General features: G+C 39.3%; 1 protein-coding gene and 2 non-coding genes across 4 annotated transcripts; all 3 read right to left on the reverse strand.

Moving 5' to 3' along the window:
- Nucleotides 1-1,227: 1,227 nt before the first annotated feature.
- Nucleotides 1,228-1,316, reverse strand: LOC143882388 (small nucleolar RNA Z102/R77). The gene has a single exon (XR_013252227.1). It is a non-coding gene; the product is annotated as a small nucleolar RNA Z102/R77 (small nucleolar RNA).
- Nucleotides 1,317-1,406: 90 nt separating this feature from the next.
- Nucleotides 1,407-1,494, reverse strand: LOC143882387 (small nucleolar RNA Z101). The gene has a single exon (XR_013252226.1). It is a non-coding gene; the product is annotated as a small nucleolar RNA Z101 (small nucleolar RNA).
- Nucleotides 1,495-5,298: 3,804 nt separating this feature from the next.
- Nucleotides 5,299-18,219, reverse strand: LOC143881781 (uncharacterized). Of its 2 annotated transcripts, none has more exons than XM_077385061.1 (8): nt 17,806-18,219; nt 15,835-15,997; nt 15,545-15,696; nt 9,724-9,804; nt 9,513-9,588; nt 8,957-9,052; nt 8,594-8,653; nt 5,299-5,577 (listed from the first exon to the last, which is right to left on the reverse strand). In XM_077385061.1, the coding sequence occupies exons 1-8, from the start codon at nt 18,064-18,066 to the stop codon at nt 5,504-5,506; spliced, it is 963 nt and encodes a 320-aa protein (XP_077241176.1). In that variant the 5' UTR covers nt 18,067-18,219; the 3' UTR covers nt 5,299-5,503. The 2 variants fall into 2 exon arrangements, with proteins under 2 accessions (XP_077241176.1, XP_077241175.1); XM_077385060.1 differs by having other exon boundaries at nt 15,835-16,009; nt 17,806-18,213.
- Nucleotides 18,220-19,025: the final 806 nt, after the last annotated feature.

Here is a 19,025-nt window from a genome sequence, read left to right on the forward strand (position 1 = left end):
TTTTTTGTTGCAAATAATGGTTATAATAGTTTTATAAACAATCATTGCTTCCAAAGAGGGCTTAATAGGGTTTTGTTAGGGCACTCGTTAAGGTGCATTGGGAAAGGAATTTTACACATGTCTTGATAAAAATGACCCAAAACATTTGTAAAATTATCAAACAGTGTGAAAAAAGATTGAAAAATTCCTTTCCCAATGCACCTTAACGACTGCCCTTAGAGCCTCTTTCTTATATTCAAGTTGGGTCTGTAGCTCATTGGCTGAGGCTTGTGTCTCAAACTTCAGTTCGGAGGTTCAATCGCAACTTGCCTAAAAATAACATTGACCAGCATTGCTCCATTTAGGATTTTCGTTCTTCTATTGTCTCTGGAATCGGCAGAATAACAACAGGGATGGGGCAAAGGGAGATGTTTGAGGCATGGTCCATCTGAAGATATGCCTACCAGAAACAGCTCTAACTAAGGAGAGTCAAAGGAGTTTCTATTGGATGAATTTGTAAGGCAACAGGCAGAAAATGGGCAGGGCAAAAAGAAGAACATGGGAGCCCCCTTTTACTTAATGGATGAATGAAAAATGCAGTGCCTAAACTCACATTCAGCAATAGAACCCACCCGAGAAATTGACATTTTGTTGGAAAATAGATTGAAACATATCCTAATTTTACTAGATTAGTAATACCGAAGCAAACCAATATTCTAATGAAGGGTTTTGCTAAGCTCCATCACAAAAGGCTTTTTGCAGCTAGTCTGTTGTACATCAGGCCAGCCACCTCGTGAACTGAGACAAAAGCTGTTGTCTTCATTAACGAGGTGGTTGGTCTGATGTGGGATGGACGCTAGCAATTCCTTCTAATGAAATAAGGAATACTAATGTGAAAACGTTTTAGAATGGAGCTTTGATCTTGTTCTTTGACGCCCACTTTTTTGGATTGCTAGATTCTGGAATCAGCATTCTATTTCAATTCTTACTAAAAACATAATGAAATGCTTAAATTTTTTTTTTTAAAAACCCATTCCAAGCTGGGCGGAATAAGAATGAATCAGGCGGAATGGTAATAGGATGCTTATCCAGTGCCTAATTCCAGCAATCCAAAGGCACCCATTTGAGAATTCTCTCCCATATGTAAAGGTCTCTTTTTCATCTTTGTTTTCATTGTGTTTTAATTAATAAAATCTTAATAAAAAGGAAATGGAAAAAACATCAAATAATAAAATAATAAGAAGGAGAGAATGATCAGTTAGAACTCGTGGGATTTGAGATGCCATCATCCCGGCAATCAAACCAATAGGGAAACTATCCAAATCATCACTTCATTCCTCCAACAAAAATATAAAAAAAAGACTAAAAAAAAGAAATAGAAAAAGAAAATCAAAACGAATAAATCACAGAAAATTGGAAATAGTAATAAGGGGCATCAGATCTCCAAGGTGATAGCATCAATGTAAAATTCAGACGCAAATTACCCATTATAATGAGATTCCTCATTTGCCCAATTGAGAGAGAAGGGAATAGATTACTGCAGAAAATTTAAAAAAAAACTCTGGATAAACTTACATATATACAAATATAATGAAAATAGTGTGTGCTTAGGACATGTCTGGCATTAAAGAATTTGGTGATATAGGTGTAAGGAAGCATGGGAGGATACTGATAGAGATTTGGTAGAGAGGGAAAGAAGTGGGTAGCCTCTCATCTAAGCGGTGACCCTCTCAAATCTCTCTCATTATCCCCCACCCTCCTTACTACTCTCTCTCTCACCACTTGGAAACCCTGGAGCCTTAGCAGAGTGAGAGTTGAGATAAAGGTCACATACTCACATCCATATAAGTAGAGGAAGTTAGGGTTAGGGTTTTGGGGTGTTTAAAGAAAGGTAAAGATGTTGCTTCGGAGACTTCATCTGGACCGTCAATAGTAACTCTAGCACACTGTCCCATTTTGGCTGTTTGCTTAACAGTAAAAAGCATTTTAAGTAATTTTCAGCTTCATATGCTACACGCTCGTCGCTCAGAGCTTTAAATCGAACGGTTGGTATCACCCCATCTCCACCCTAGTCCTATCTGACTCTCCATGGGCATTAAATATTGGGTTAGGTGTGGACCAAACAGTCCAAAACACATTTGGGCTCCTATTGGGAGCCTAAATAGACTCTTTATCCCAGTAATGAGGGACACCCAATTGAAACCCAATGGGGACACCCACTCTGGTTACACTAGAGGGGGCTGTCCCAAGTTAAAAAAAAGGGTGAATCTATCATTTCCCAGCAAGATAGAATGGTTTTCTCAGGTGGTGGCCAATGACACAAAAGGGGTCGTTTATATCATTTCCCATTTCTCACTATCATTTTTAGAGGTGGGCCCTACACTCAAAGGGTTTAGAACTATTTACACCCATTCTGAGGATCAATCGATCATAAACGGCCGAATTATCAAGTGTCAAATTATTTGGACTGGGTAAACAGAGTTGCATGCCATGTGTCACGGGGAAACAGTTCAGGACACAACCGGTATTAAAATCCATCTCGTCTCGTCTCGTTGCGTCTTGGAAATGCGTTGTTTATAGCACATTTGGTCGCCACTCGCCGCTAAGCTGGTTGGTTGGCCAAACTCTATAGGAGGAGTTGACCCCGTGGCTTGCTGACTCCTCCCCCGTTAGGCCCAGCAGGTGTGGGCAGGAGCCTTGGTGGCTTGCTCATGGGTTGCAAGAGGACTTGCTTGTGCATCTGTTGCACACAGTAGGAAATCATACTTCAACTCGTAGGCGTGCCCTAAAGGAGCTTTGGGTGCGGACTGCAAGCTATCCATAGGGATGCTCCAGTTTCTTTGGTCGAGGATGGGGGCCAAAGACAGTGCATGTAGGGTTGGGTTCCCACATGTATTGCGCGTACGGACCGGTGCAGGGGGCTACCTATACTGTTTGCCCTTCTGCACCGCGGTACGTCTTGTGAGTAGGCCATTCTCTAGGTCTTCCATGGGTTCGTGCCGGGGCGACTTCGATTGCCCTCGCGAGGTGTACACCTTGCGGATCAATCCATGGGGCATCTTGCTCCTTGGATGACCAAGCCCCAGCGCTTGGCGGATTGGTGCGTGGCATCGTCATGCCTCGTACTCGATAGACTTTGCATTAGGCCCCAAGGCCTTATGTTCGATGTACTCGTGATGCAGGCTGATCATGAGTGTGGGTATCTAGAAGCGCATGCCAAGATCTGAGCCAAGTAGCCTGTTGAACAGCTTAGAGTTTGTGTGCACATTCGAAGCATCAAGGGGTGTTGGCGTGTAGGGCCTTTAAAGCCTTGCACGATTGAAGGCTTGCCCTAGCATTTGTGCGTGTTAGGGCGCCGCACGGGTTATTCCGCTGCTCGAATATTTGGCCCGTGACACATGGCTGGCATTTAATGAACGTGTGAAACGATGTCCATATATTGGAGCCTACAAGGATGAGCAGTTATTGGAGATTTTTCATCAGAGCACGTCATCCCTAAAGGCCCAATCGATCAAATGGGACTGACTTATCAAGACACCATTTGGTAGGGCTGATTCAAAGATGTGGCATGAAAGTCGCCAATCATGGGAAGGTAGACGAAAACCACCTAGACAATGAAGGGCATGAGAATATGGGAATCCGTCTTGGGTAGTTACCAAAAAGTTCTCTCCAAGAAGAGCATGGAGTAATGGGCATCCGTCTCCAATGAAGAGAGGTCCCAGAAACAAATCAAAACATGTATTAGCATTTTATCTTTACTTTCCAGCACTTGTAATTTTTACTTTTCTATAGCTGTAGCATTTTCCGGATTAAGGAAGCAATGTATTCATCTTCCCAGGTGAGTCTCTCTCTTTAATTGATCATCCCTCGCATTGGCGTTTCGTTATTTTGTCATTTAGCCCGCTGAGTGGGACGGTTTGTCGACCCTGGGAGTTATTCACGTTCTTTGCGTCTAGACGTGTTGTTCGCATTCTAATTTCTACTTGTGTAGACATATCTTTGTTTGGCATTGCAACTTATACCTAAAAAGTCAGCGGAGCCCAAGGAAGAAGTCTCGTTCCCCTCTTCTTCTCAATTGTCTGAATCCAATCCCGGGGACGGAAACGTTTCTGTCGCTCAAATGCTTGAATTGAGTTTCCAGTTTCTTGCCATGAGAGAGGCTGGCACGCCGAGGCTGGCACGCCCTTGTACACATACATCACACGCTCCACACACATGACTGCACTGACTTAGTGCGTCGGGGCAGCATTTAGACCAAACAAGAACATGGTCATATCATTTGCTGAAAACAATCCAGCTTCTCACGTACAAAGCATTTGGTAAGTGCTTCTCAAGTTCTAGTGTGTGTGTGTGTGTGAGAGAGAGAGAGAGCGAGAGAGAGAGAGAGAGAGAGAGAGAGAGAGAGAGAGCTTGAGCTCTTGCTCTTGGAGACATCGTTATTAATTCGTGTTTCCATGCCATCCTACAAATTACAACTTCAGTCCCTTCTCTCAATACACCTTCATAAATCTCATCACTCCAAATCTTTACCAGCATAGCCGTTGAAAATTTAAGCCGCCTCTGAATAGCCGAATGCAAAAGATCAAGCCTCGAGAAGCAGAGCCACCCAAATCACCCCCAAATCAGAATCAGAACAATAAAGACCAGGAACCCAATTATAAAATAATTACTACAAAATGAACTTGAGAGGATGATCATCAGCAAGAAGGCCCGACTATACAAAACTCAATGAATTAAACAGCTAGTAGAATGGGTTTTCTGAAACGTTGTTGTTTATAGAGAAGATTGTGACATATTGAGAAATGTGAGGTTCTCCGATGGGTGTTTCGCAGTATATTTTAGATGGGTTTTCTGTGTATTTTTCATAGATAGTCTCAAAAGTCAGGGGTGGTTTTCCATTTAGATGTTGCGCAGAGGGCTCAGGAAATGGAGATTGAGAGATGAGGACTCCCAAGGAATGGCAAAGTCTCCAAAAATGAATTAAAAAAAAAAATGATGAGTGTTCCAAGTTCCAACCAGAGGTGGAATTCTACTTATCCTCATTTTCTAAAGATACGCATTATTCAAAGACAGAAATCATATGAGATAGGACTTTTCCAGATACAAGGCAACCCAGGATAAGGTCTTACCTTTGGAAAACTATGTTGCAGAGGAACAGTCACTTTTAGGTATGTTCTGCTACCATAATTGGCAGTAACAGGGAAATTGCACAACATTTGGATTCTCTCATCAAAGCCATTGTTTTTTGTTTGAAGAAATTTTGGGGCAAACTGAGTTTTGGGAACATAAACACTCCTAATTGGAACTTTTTTCTGGAGATAAATAAACACCCCCAAGGGTTGCTTTTTTCCTGCAAATATTTCTTACACTCTTTACCTTTGAAAGCTTAAAAGTGGACAAATGTTCAAGCTAAGAAACCATACGGTTGATTTATGTTTTTTTACCTGCAATAGGAAGCAGAAATACAAGAATCTCTGCTCCTAAATGAGGTAAATCACACATATCCGGGATATAAGCAAAAGAACTATGCATTTTTTTGGGACTTCGTCTTCTTTCTACTGGTTTTGGCATTCTGGTCGACTTCCAGTGCTGGCTTCCCTACGCAAAAGAACGAAATTCATCAATAGAAGCCATAAGTTCAAGCATGTACAAAGAAATACACATGCTCATGATTCTAAAAACATGGTTCACCACTCAAAAAGAGCAGGAATTGCTTTTAAGAGACCAAATAACTACGGCCCTATTTGTTTTGGATACACATTCTCATGATTCTAAAAACATGGTTCACCACCCAAAAAGAACAGGAATTGCATTCAAGAGACCAAATAACTACGGCCCTATTTGTTTTGGATTTTGAGAACCGATTGCGACTCTAAAACTGATTATTGCACTCAAAATTATATGTTTTGAGTCAAATAATCAGTTTTGGAGTGAATCGGTTCACAAAATCCAAAACAAACAGGGCCTAATTCTGATGAAAATTTCAATCCAGTTATAAAATTCACAAGCATATGTAACTTAGTCAGAGATACTAAATCGTTTTCAAGATTGCCTATATAATCACAAACATCTCCAGTACACTCACAAGCATTTACATGAGTAGGTCTCCCTGCTCAAAGGTTTTGGTGTAAAAGAACTATACATTAAACAAGCAAGATCTGTTTCTTTAAGATAGTTAGAGCCTCCCAAGCAATGGGATTTTGAACTCAATATATCTGGAACTCAATCAAGCAAGGCTTACACTGATCTCAAACAGAAGTGCACATTAGCCTCCTTGAACGAAAGAGAATTAAATCGACATCGCGCATGTTTGATAATTTAATACATACCACATTTCACATTAAAAAAATTTCTTTCAAAGATGACGTTTTTCATTGATATTAGAAAAGCATTGAGGACCAGGAGTCCCGACCTGCATTACAAGATATCAATAAAACTGGGCTAGGCATATCCGGAACCAGGGAAGCGTAGAACCTAACAAAACAAATTCAGCTACATTTCACATAAAATTCATATAAATATTTATACAAAACACATACACTACATTTTACATGCAATTCATATAAACATAATTATGTAACACATACTAATATAGGATACCACTAATTCATTTATACAAAACACATACACTACATTACGTAACACATACTAATATAGGATAAAACACATACACTACATTTTACATGCAATTCATATAAACATAATTATGTAACACATACTAATATAGGATACCACTAATTCATTTACGGTTTTGGTTTCAATATGTGTTTTGGTTTTAGTATGGAAACGTAAATATTTCTATAGTTTTATGCCAGTTTCGGTGGAAATTTAAAACTAAGTTTATTATTATAGCGGAGACTAGCAGGATGAAAGGTAAAGCTTTAAAAGGTGGGCATTTTTTTCTTTAAAAAGTGGGCTTCTTCAGGTATTTTCATTGGTTCTCCAGATGGGGGGGAAAGCACATTACTTTGAGTTATGTCCGTTGTTTTCAACCTGCCACTATATTATTGAGAAGCTAAAGAGTCTCCAGAAAAGCTTCATTGATAGGGTATAGAGCAAAAATACCACTTGGTCAGTTGGGATCAAGTATGGAAGCCTAAAGTAGATCGGGGTGTTGAAAATTCATGTTTGGTCATAGGGTAAATAAGGTTTGCTCATATGGTAACTCATACTTGGCCACAAGATACTTGGTCACAAGATAACTCGTGTTTGGTCACAGGGTATGTCGAGTTTGGTCACAGGGTAACTCATGTTTAATCACATGGTAACTCGTGTTTGCATACAGGGTAGGTAACTCAAGTCTGGTTACAAGTAAATCGAGTTTGGTCACCGGGTAGGTCTTCAATCTTCCTATTGAAAACCTTTATCTTGTATTATATCTAGTTCATTTTGAGAGTTCCATTCCTACCCTTCTAACTTTAGAAGCAGGAATCTTCCTCATGGGTGCTGCTCCCATGTTAGAACTGCTACCATGACGCTCCTGAAGAAACGGGAACCGGGAACCGCTCCCATGGCGCTCCTAATCTGCTTCTATTGCTCCATGAGTCCCACATCACCAACTTCCTTGCATCAAACTCTTCAAAGTACTTCATTGAAACAAGCAGAAAGACGTGACGTCTTCAGAAGGGACGAGGAAAAAAGGACATGAAATGAAGATGGTTTTTACTTTTTGATGTACTTAAATTTGAAAAAATACATACGAAGATGGTTAGAAATTACTATTTTTCAATGTATTAGAATTTTGAAAAATATATAAAGAAAATATTGCATAAACGCTCCCATGGCGCTCCCAACCTTAGACTCTTCTTGACCCCCGCCTTCCCCGCCCCCGCTCCCAACCTTGGACTCTTCTTAATCCCGTGCTTGCCGCCCCCGCACCCGCTTCGTGGCTCGTGCTTCTAAGCTTCTAACCTCCCAAAATTCATCCTTCCATAGAAAAACTGCATCACAAGACCTAGGGAAGGTGCACCAACCACCACATTCCTAGCACAAGTTTGATCCATGAACATCTCTAGCTTAGTGTCACTGAAACTTAGCTAAAGTTAGGTTTTGGCTCCTAGATTACTGAATTGACAATGGACTGAGAAAAAAGAATAAAGAAGCTCAATCTTGCCCTGCAATGATGTTACGTGGATGTTGTGCTCACTCGCACATGCATGAAGCTTGGTACGGAGCACTTGGTCTCGAGCATTCCACCACAAGCTCTCCTTGTTCCAACGCAATTTGGGACTGAACATTAAAATAAAAAGTTCCTTTTAAAAGCTAGAAATTACACTTTTATAGATCTTTTGAAACAGAAGTTTACAAGAACGCTTTCTTGTGAACGGTAGTTTACAAGAACATATTAAAAAATTTGTTGCAAATTTGAGACATACCAACACTCAAGAGAACATAAAATGCCATAATAGTAGGACACACAAAAAGATATAAGACAGCAATTTCCCATAACTTGAGTATTTATTCATACAAAAAAAGGACAAAATAAGAAATGACACTTTAAGAACCTCATTGTTGATTCCAACGATAATTTTGATTTGGTATGGGATAAAGAATACCAGAAATTGCATGTCAAACATTAAATCATTTTCAAGATTACCCAGTAAAGATTACACACCTTTTGTGAATGAGGAACCTCCAGAATCAGGCAGGCAAAGTCGACCTTGCCTGTTAGAACCTGCAGGTATAATAAACAAAAGTTTAACGATAATGTAACAAATATCATCAAGCAGAATGCAAGCAGAAATAACAATAAGAAATCAAAACAAATGAATTTACAAATTAAACCAATAAAATGCTAGATATCAGTATATAAATGGATCAGTATAATAATCATTAAAACAATACTCAGCCATTTACGGCCATATCTGTATTTATACTTGGATAGCCTGGAATACAATCACAGCATTCACAGCCCTTTTCAAAGTAGTTTCTGTTAGCCTGCCATTTTTTTTAATATGATTTAAGATGCAGGAAATACCGGCAGCCTGCCCAAGTCGTAGTGATCGGGTCCCTGAACCATGAGTGGCACTCTCTGCATGTCTCTTCCAAGTGGTGTCAAATTCATCTGCTTCTTCTGTCAAAACCATAACATATGCATATGAAAATACAACTAGAACCAACCTAAATCAAATAAAACCATTTTTTCATGTCCAAGGAACAAGCATTGAAGTCTTATTTCCTAACCAAAAATGAATTTAATTAAACTAAACAGAGTTGACATACAAATAGAACCACTGTCAATTGCATTCATAAGCAACTCAAAGAGACTAGCCCAATGGGCTCAGATTTTCCACTTCTTCTCCTTGTTAAATTCTCCTATTTCTACCACTTCTTTTTTCATGGCTCCATTTAGATATAATACATAGTTTTCCACCAAACCTTTTAATTGAATGTTGCTCACAAGTGAGCTAGGTAGATGAACTTGGCATGTCCAATGAGAATGATCATCTAACAAAATGAAATTGCATTCAAGGGGGCGATAAATAACAAAACTTGACAACAAGCACATATAAAGACATTTTGATCTAGAGGACCTGCGGTCAAGTTTTGTAGAGTTTCCAACGTGGATTCCATGTCATCTGAATTTCTCTTTCTTGAAACCGAGTGAACCTGCACAAAAGAAGAAAATGGAAGAACATATTCAAATGCTGTCCATAAGGATATAAATGAAGAAATTTCCACAAGGATATAAAACCTACTAATTACTATAGTGTACTACTTGTAAGTCAATAATAGGATGTGAACCTTATCTCCAATCCCCTTTGCCATGCTTCTAGTTTCGGTACCACCAACACCATCTTTCTCGTGGAATTCTTCTTTCATCACCTGCAACGAATTGAGACATTGTTGAGGTGGATATTTGGATTGTAGAGATGAAGACATTGTTGAGGCGGATATTTGGATGGTAGGAATGAAGAAAGTGGCAAAACAGCAGTGCTAAGATATATCACATTCATAAACAAATAAGTGACATTCTGACGCAGATTGGTATTCCTTCCTCGTCTCCAGCATCTCTACATTGTCCCAAGAACTCTTTGCTTGTGGATGGCTGGTTGATCATGAATTCTGTGGTTTCTTTCCGACCAAATCTGGTAGATTGCTGTAGTGAAAGCCACTCTAATGGCAGTTCCCAATTGATCTTTCATAGGGAATTTGTTCCTTATCCATTCTTCTTCTTCGAGCAAAGTTTCGCAAGGCTTTCCTTCGGAAGTTGAATCTCTCCATAGAATGGATTGGCAGATCCATGAAGAAAATATACACCGAAAGAACAGGCGGTCCACATTCTCCCTTTCTACGGTGCATAGAGGGCAATTTATCTCTCTGTTAATTCTGAGGAATGCTAGCCTGTCTCGAGTACTAAGCCCGTTTAAGAGAGCTTGGCAATATATAAGGCTATTTCATGGGATGTGACCCGGATACCAAATTGTATGGTGCCATGTAACTTTTTCATGGTGAATTCTGATTTGATTCCATGCCAAGCGAGAGGTAAAGTTCCATCATCAGATTCTGGCTTCCAGATGATTCTGTCTTGTTCCATCTGGGTTACGACGGCCGGAATTGACAATCTTTTTGAATTCTGTAAGTTGCTCGCTGTGTAGTATTTGATCCCAACTTCCATCTTTTTTCATGCTTTAAATGGTAGCTTGCTTTTATGCAATGTGTATAGGCCTTCCCAAGGATGGTTGTGATTCTATGGAGCCATCCGGATGCCATGGCTGCGTCCAAAAATGCTGTGTAATATCTTGTTCGTTAGTTTCTTTTATCTTTTCAACTCTCAATTTGATGTGCAGTGGACACCCTACATGCTGCTCTTTTTTGTTTAAGTAGCCGTGATTGGGTGTTTTTTTCCTTCTCTTGCTTGCTATTTAGAGGCTATATCAGAGGAGATGAAATTTTGAACTTGTAGTTTCTTGCATGCAGTTTGGGTTTTGACATTTGGGTGTCAATAAGTTCCCCCCAAAATTAAAGTTAGTCATGCCTTTTCTCATCTATCTTAAATCTCAGAAGAATTGTATTGTGGGAGAATCCTATGCTGATTCAGTAAGTTTATTGTCTAGTAGAAGCTTGCTAGGACTAGAATGAATCATGGGTTCCATTGTTCTTGCTACCTTCATCTTGTTTGACAAATGACTAGAATGAATCATGAATTCCTATATTTTAAGTACATCGAATTTGTTTTTGAAATGCTGTTATTTGCATTTTCTACACTTTCTAGGAAAGAACAAAGTGGAAGTTTCAATCCTTCAATTTGCAGATGATACTTTACTTTTCGGTGAGCCTGATCAAATTAAAGTGATGAGTCTCAAGGCAATCCTTCGATGCTATGAGATGATTACAGGCCAGCGATCTAATTTTGCGAAATCAAGCATGTTCGCAATCAATTTACCTCCTTTTGAAGCTAGCAGTTGTGCTGCTATTTTGGATTGTAAGGTTGAAAAGCTTCCTTCTTCTTATCTTGGTCTTCCATTGGGAGTGGGGAGGCCTAATAAAGCTCTTTGGGATCCGATCATTGCTCGAATTAAGAGAAGGTTTGCGACTTGGAAAAGAAGATTAGTCTCAAAAGGAGGTCGATTGACCCTAGTTAAGGCAGTTATGGCAAATATTCCAGTTTATTTCCTATCGTTATTTAAATTCCCGGTAAGTGTGGGGTTGAGGATAGAGAAGATACAAAGAAGATTCCTTTTTTTTGGGGGGGGGGGGGGGTCGAATGAAAAGAAGGGTATTCCATTGGTTAAATGGGAGAAGGTTTGTGCTCCAATTAAAAAAGGTGGTTTGGGAATTAGGAAAATTAAGGGTTTCAATTCTGCATTGTTGTGTAAGTGGTTATGGCGATTTGGTGAGGATGATCAAGCTCTGTGGGCTAGAGTAATTGGGAGTAAATACGGGGTGCTTGGTGATAAATGGGAGTCGGCCGATGCTTTTGAGAGAAGAGGAGTTTCGATCCGGAGGGATGTGCTTCGTTTTTCAAATGTTTTTAATCAGGGTTGTAAGTTCAGACTGTATTCTGGTAGGCGTATTAGGTTTTGGCTTATGTATGGTGCACAAATGAGACCTTGGGATCGCTATTTCCAGATTTACTAAGAGTGGCTGCAGATAAGAATGTTTTCGCGTGCGACTGTTTTGAAAGAGTGGATCAGAAAGTGATTTGGTGTCCTCGGTTTAGAAGAAATTTTTTTGAAAGAGAACAAGAGGATTTATCTTCCTTGTTTGAGCTCCTTGAGAAATGCTATATTAAGAAATCCGGTGAGGATCAAAGAATATGGATTTGGAATTCATCCGGAATCTTCTCTGTGAAATCTGCATACGCTAAGTTTGTTCCGGACGTTGAGAATTCTTTTGTGGCTAAGGTTTGGTCATTTCATTGCTCCCCTAAAGTGTCTTTTTTTGGTTGGTCTGTAAGTAGCGGGCGGATCCAAACCATTGAGTTTATGAGAAGAAGGGGTTTATGCTTGATTGATCATTGTCCGTTATGTCTGGAGGATGGCGAATCTATTAATCACTTGTTCATACATTGTAAAGTAGTAAGGGTGGTTTGGGGTTTAGTTTTAGCACGATTTGGTATCCAATGGGTTTTTCCTCAATCAGTACCTATGCTTTTGGACGGCTGGGAATTTGTCCCTTGGAAAAAGAAAGGGAAGGTGCTGTGGAGGATTTGCTTTTAGCTCTATGATGGTCGGTCTGGAAAGAAAGAAATGGCAGGGTTTTCGAGGGCACAACCACTTCATCCTTCAGTATTTATCGGAGGATTATAGCTATGTCTATCCAATGGGCGAAGAGTCTTGTTCAGATTCGTGTCGGCTTACGATCTGTGGGAAAGATGAGATGTCATTTGTATGGAAGGGTTAAATAGGCAGAAGATCGTTCAAAGTGGGTTCCGCCGCCTGTGGGCTTTAGTAAACTGAATGTGGATGGAGCATCCTTCAGAAACCCGGGCTCTTCAGGTGTTGGAGGCCTGATGAGGGACAATGTAGGGGCTGTGGAGTGGGCGTTCTCTGGACCGAATGGGATTTCAGATTCGTCAGAGGCGGAAGTAAAAGCAGCGTACTATGGTATCCTTCACATTAAAAGACCTGTCTTGAATAAAGTTGTTGTGGAAGGGGATTCCTCAAATGTTATTAGATGGATTGTTGGTAAAGTAGAATGATTCACAACCTATAATATTGTCGCCTGGAAATGTCTCATGCAAAAATAAGTTTCACGCGACGCCAAATGAGCTTCCGATGCCAGTCTTTCTTACGTTAAAGGGTCGTGTGCTTAAGGATCTATTGGAACCACAAGTAGTTCAGGGGATGAGGGTCCTCGATTGAACACCTGGTGTTCATTCCCTAGCAGTCTCACTTCAAATAAAAAGCTCATATGATCATTCACCGGTGTCCATGTTTTGATTAACTGTTGATAGTTACAAATTTATTGTGCATCCAGTTGATGTATAGCATTTACAGCTTCATGTACCGATAACATGTCAGTATATAACCCCTCGCGATCAGTTATTGTGTATTTCTTGTCCACTTTACTAATCAAATGATCCTCTACAACTCGACCACTGATAAAGTCGAGCTTAAAATCCCAGAACCGATTTCCATTACCGAAGGATCACCTAACCTCATGACAAACGGTCTGTCGTGATACCCAAGTATTGTTGTTGCAAATTCTTTGCAGTTTACATCCAATGGCTTTTGTGCCGCCAGCCACGTCACTTGGTAAGATATTGCCGCTCCTCTCAGATGCTATTAGTGTGTTCTGATCTTGTATAAAATGCATAGGTCCAATACGATCCAAGAGCATAAGAATATACCTCAAGAGCTCACCAAATGTATTAAATCTGACCGCTCATATCCTCATAGTGTGTCATAATTTGTTTCATTTTTTTCGTAATTCGCTGTCAGCCAATTTTTTGAGGATTTCATTGTTCAACGAAGTTAAGTTAAGGATCATAACTGCATTACTATACCTGTCATCATTTGCCATATAACCCCACTTCCAAAACCATGATTCAGCAATTTATGGCCCATTACCCTCGCAAAATACTCACTTTATACTTTAAAAATGTTTTATATCCTATTGGCCAAGACCATGGGGCCACCAACTTATATTCCCCTTATCCTCTAATAAATCTCTCTCTCTCTCTCTCTCTCTCTCTCTCTCTCTCTCTCTCTCTCTCTCTCTCTCTCTCTCTATATATATATATATATATATATATATATATATATATATATTGATACTACTCCCCCTCTACCCCAAAGTTAGATCCATAAGCCACCTTATCTTAGCCCTACCTGTCTGCTTCCTTGATCTTAATTTCTTTCTTGACCTTAATTTCTTTCTTGATTTTGATTCTCTATTCTTTTTTCTCTTTATCTTAGCTATGAACATCCTTTCTTTCTCTCCGGCTGCTCTTTTCTCCCTCAGAAATTACCTACAGCGAATGATTAAGGAATGAAACCCAACACGCCTTCTGATGTACCACTTCCATCTTTCCTTTGCTTTCTATAACTTATTTCCCCAACAATATTACCCTTTGAACCTTCCCCTTTTTTCTGCATAACCAAACATTTTCCTATCAGTTTTTACACCCAAATTAACTCAATCAGTCCACCCTTGTCATCCATATACCCTCCCCTGATCCTTTCACTGCCATCTTAGTATTATTTGGGCCTTAGTTGGCTATTTTGGGGAGGGAGAGTTATTATAAGTAAGGATTATAAGTGAACAATAAGCCTCATTTTGAGTTTTTCTGAATCCGACACCCGATATCCATGTCATATTCTGACACTTGTATCCATACCGATGCAACATAGTTTTTGTCTATTCATGAGTGGTACTTTCGAAACATTTAAAAATCCTACTTAAAACGACAAATAACATTTTATTTTCCCACTTTTTTATCACAACTCTCTCTCTCTCTCTCTCTCTCTCTCTCTCTCTCTCTCTCTCTCTCTCCACCCCTAAGCCGTAACTATGCAACGAAGTAGGTCTTAGGAAATCCCAATGGACAGTCCGATTCAAAATGGATCGTGGTCCAAACTCACAAAGTAGGATCTGAAAGCACTCCAAAAAGGATCCGACCAATAAGAAATTCAAATGAATCGTGGCCAAGACATAGGTGGATCAGATCCAAAGTGGATCCGTTGACACCCTTAAGCCAGCTTGGTCACCAATAAGGCCAATAAATGAAGTAGGAGTAGAGGAACTCATAATTGTGGCCTAACCATATCAGCTTGGACAACTTTTGAGCTGAACAGTGAGTTTTTTTATCATAGGCTTCTCTTGTATCCTCCTTTTTCCAAGGATCTTTCCTCTATTTCTCTTGCTCCACAGCAACCCCTTTATTTGTACTATTTGTCATTCATTGAATTTCCTCAAACATCTATGAACTAACACAAATAAAAACATTAAGAAAGTGGCAACTGTGCCAATTCGGAGTGGAATTAGGAATCAGTAGCATCTATATTGGCATTTATAACTTCAAATTAAGTATGGTTTGAGAAATCAAAGATAGAAAAAGCCAAAGGAGTAAAGGTTGAGCCCCTCAATTCCCCCAATCAATTGAGCATGAATATCTCACCCCATTTGAACTAAGCCTCCTTTTTGCAGAAGAGTAATATGCACCATCGGGTCCTGATACTGTGGAACTCTGATAGCAGAAACTCCTTGTGAATGGAATATCATGAAGTTGAGAGTTCCATGGACTGTTGTTGGACACATCGTCTTGATTTCCTATTAGTTGATAAAGACAATATCAGAATATTGGCTTTAAGAAATATAACTCATTTCCTTGAGAAACCTGAAAATTCACATGGTTCACATGTGGATGCAAGGTTTCAATTTTCATGCTAAGGTTAATCAAGAGAGCACCTGAAGGATCATCATCATCATCATTATCATCACCACGACCACCATCATCATCATCATCTGGGTGCTGTACAACTGGCACTGCTCCTTGTGAATTTGGCTCGTTAGGCGGAGGGCCTTCATGGTCATCAGGTAGTTCTTCAATCACTGGGCCCCTACGACGTTCCTGCAATGCATTCTGTTTCAATGTAAAGAATGATGTGAGGAACCACTGTACAATATAATCAATAATAAGAAGCATATATACATTGAAGGACTACAAAACAATGATATTTCTATCTAAAATATGAAAAGTGACTTAAACTTTCAAAGGAGATTCTTTTTCAAGTGTAATCAAACAGCATTCAGCTTGACCCAAGAATCTAATGAGAAAATAGCTTAATACAAGCAGACATCTATAGCAATCAAAGAACCAACCAAAGACTATACCTAAAAAACAAACTTAAGTAGGCAAACACCAATAAACACTGGGTAAAAAAGTAATGGGTTTTCCATTTAGATGGCAGAAAACCTAATTCAGAACATTTTTAAGGTAGGTGAGTTGGACAGTAAACCTAATTTAGAACAGTGGACATTAAACCAACCAAAATAGCCAATCACAGAATAGTTTCACAATTATTAAAATGAGAAAAAAAATATTACTTATGAATTCAATAAGTGAAACATATTCAATCAAAGACAGGCATGATTTTGACGGTTCGAGACGGACAGTTTCAGCTATTACAAAAGCAATGGTCCTGTATCATTTGATGGGGAGAAAGGGCAGCCCAAATGTGCAACCAAGGAATACTTTGTCCGTATTGAACAAGGAGATCATGGCATTCCTCTTTATAATCTTCACCATCAGAAATAAAGGAACCTAACTAAAAAAGAATATGCATTAACTAAATACATACTTATCATCATATTTAGTAACACTGGGAAGTCAGAGCAGATATTTTTAACTAAGTCATTGTTAGCATACATGTAACCAACACACCGCCCCCATTGAAAGCCTACCATGGAGACTTTTTTGGTCTGTGAAAGGTCTTTTCTTTCTACATACTGGTGTCAAGTTAAATGATATCTGGAAAGGCAAACGAGATGTGGATTGAAGCTCAGGTTTAGGAGAAATCTAAAATATGAGATTCCTATAAGTCTAATAGGTAGGTTACATCAAAACCATCCAAACAAGTGCTGATGGATGGCCAACATGTCAACATATAGATCTTTCTAAGGAGCGGCACATTTTCCTTAATTGAAAAGCTTTCACTGTAGATCGTGCATGGCTTGGATTTTTTATTAAATTTTGATGCATTTGCTGAAAAAGGAAAACCTATCATGCAGATTTGCATGATTTAACAGATTACTAGAATTAGATAAGGACCTTTTTTGAGCGATAACTAGAATTCTATTAAAACAACCAAATCTAATGACTAAGAAAGCTGAATCAAATCAACGTGCCAGAGCAATCCAGGTGTTATAGGTGCTAGTAGGGTTTTCTGAGCTTATACTTGTAGGTAGACTCATGATTCTAGAATGTTTGTCTAGTCTTTCTGGTCTGATCGTCTCGATCAGCCTTGCTTGTAGTTCATTTCATTTTTTATGATCAATCAAACTGTTGCTATTAAAAAAAAAAATTAACAGAACGTTTCCACCGAATTCCAGCATTTTGATCCAAGATTGACGACACAAGATTATTAGATAATAAACAAATTTGGTTTCAATCAAAGTCAACATGATAAAAAATAAAATCCAATAAACTCCAAACCGATTTCACTGTAACGTTCAAATCTATTACAATAAATCATGCCATATTCCTAAACAAGATCAGTATCTCAATAACCAATTAAGAAGACTAAAATCAGTGAAAGGGGAAAATCACACAAAAAATTCATCAAACCACTCAATTAAAAATTCCACCATACATAACAAAACACATATAAATACCTAATCAAGATCAGTCCTCAAAAAGAGAAAAAAAAAAGACATTACCGTCCGTGGAATGCCATCTAAAGCAGCCCCTCTCTGCAAATTCCCACCGAATAAACCCATTGGAGGACCAAATAAACCCCCAAAAGGTCTCTGAAAGAAGGGATCTTCAAATGGATCGCTTCCCAAAAATTGATCGATCAAATTCCTTCCACTGCCTCCAAAAAGCCCTAACCCTCCAAATACATCGGAGAATCCGGGCAAACCACCGAAGGGTCCGCCATTCGGGCCCTGTCCGGAAGAACCTCTACCTGATGGAAACATGATTTGGTAAAATCAGAGTGAGGGTTTGGAAGAGTGCCGATATCAAAATGTAAGGGAGAGAGAGAGAGAGAGAGAGAAAGAGAGGGGTTTGTGCTTCTTCTACAGTTTCGTGTACAACACCGCTTAAAGTCTGAAACGTGTCAGCGGTGTGTCGAGATGAAAAAAACCATCGATGGCGAAGGGGAAGAGAAGATTACTAAAATATCCCTACGTTTTTAGAAGGAGTTGAGTAGAAGGAAAAGTCTAAAATGAGCAGTAGGTGTTATTAGCTTGACTTACGCACCCCTTGTTCTATTAATTATATCTAGGGAATTAATTACGTGAGGAATGCTTCCACGCCATGGACCCATTGTGATTGATGCTAGGATTGTACGAATAGATTGATTTTTGGGCCATTATCTTGTCAAATGGACAGCCAAGATCAGCCAAAGGTAGATAGTTAACCAATTTGAAGGAGCCTATTATTTTTTTCACTATTTTTAGGGGTTTCTCATGCTCTCCATGCTCTCTCCAATTGTCTCCATTCAATTCTCTCCTTTCCTTACTCAACTCCCAATTGGGTAGGGGTGTCAATGGATCCGTATGTCTGATGGATTCTCCAAATACAAACTTTAACGGACGGGATATGGGCATACTATAAAGATCTACGGATGTGTTTCGGATCTCATGAAGTATATAATAACATATGTAATGTGCATGGTTTTTATGTAAAAGCGAATAAATTTCACACTTATCATTTTCTTCGCTTATAATACTCATCCACTCCATTCACATCATCACTAGTTGCTTGCCCTCATCCTCGCAGGAACCCTAATCTTAGCCCACTATTCTCTTCTTCTCCCCTATCTCTCTCTCTCTCTATTGTGCCTTAATTTTATTGTGCAATTGAGAATCTTATCTACTCGACTTCTCTCTCTAGCTTGGAGCAGTAATTTTACCGATTTTTGTTGGTGGACGAG

Source organism: Tasmannia lanceolata, unplaced genomic scaffold (assembly GCF_043159265.1).
Source record: "Tasmannia lanceolata isolate RefF3 unplaced genomic scaffold, GAP_Taslan_0.1 ptg000007l, whole genome shotgun sequence".
NCBI lineage: Eukaryota > Viridiplantae > Streptophyta > Magnoliopsida > Canellales > Winteraceae > Tasmannia > Tasmannia lanceolata.

Excerpts from the sequence above, each read along its gene's own strand:
- LOC143881781 (XM_077385060.1), bottom strand. The coding sequence starts at position 18,066 with ATGTTTCCATCAGGTAGAGGTTCTTCCGGACAGGGCCCGAATGGCGGA. Across the intron at positions 16,010-17,805 it reads TAGATGGCATTCCACGGACG|AATGCATTGCAGGAACGTCG; the intron begins GTAATGTCTTTT and ends ACATTGAAACAG. Across the intron at positions 5,578-8,593 it reads AGGTTCCTCATTCACAAAAG|GGAAGCCAGCACTGGAAGTC; the intron begins GTGTGTAATCTT and ends TCTTTTGCGTAG.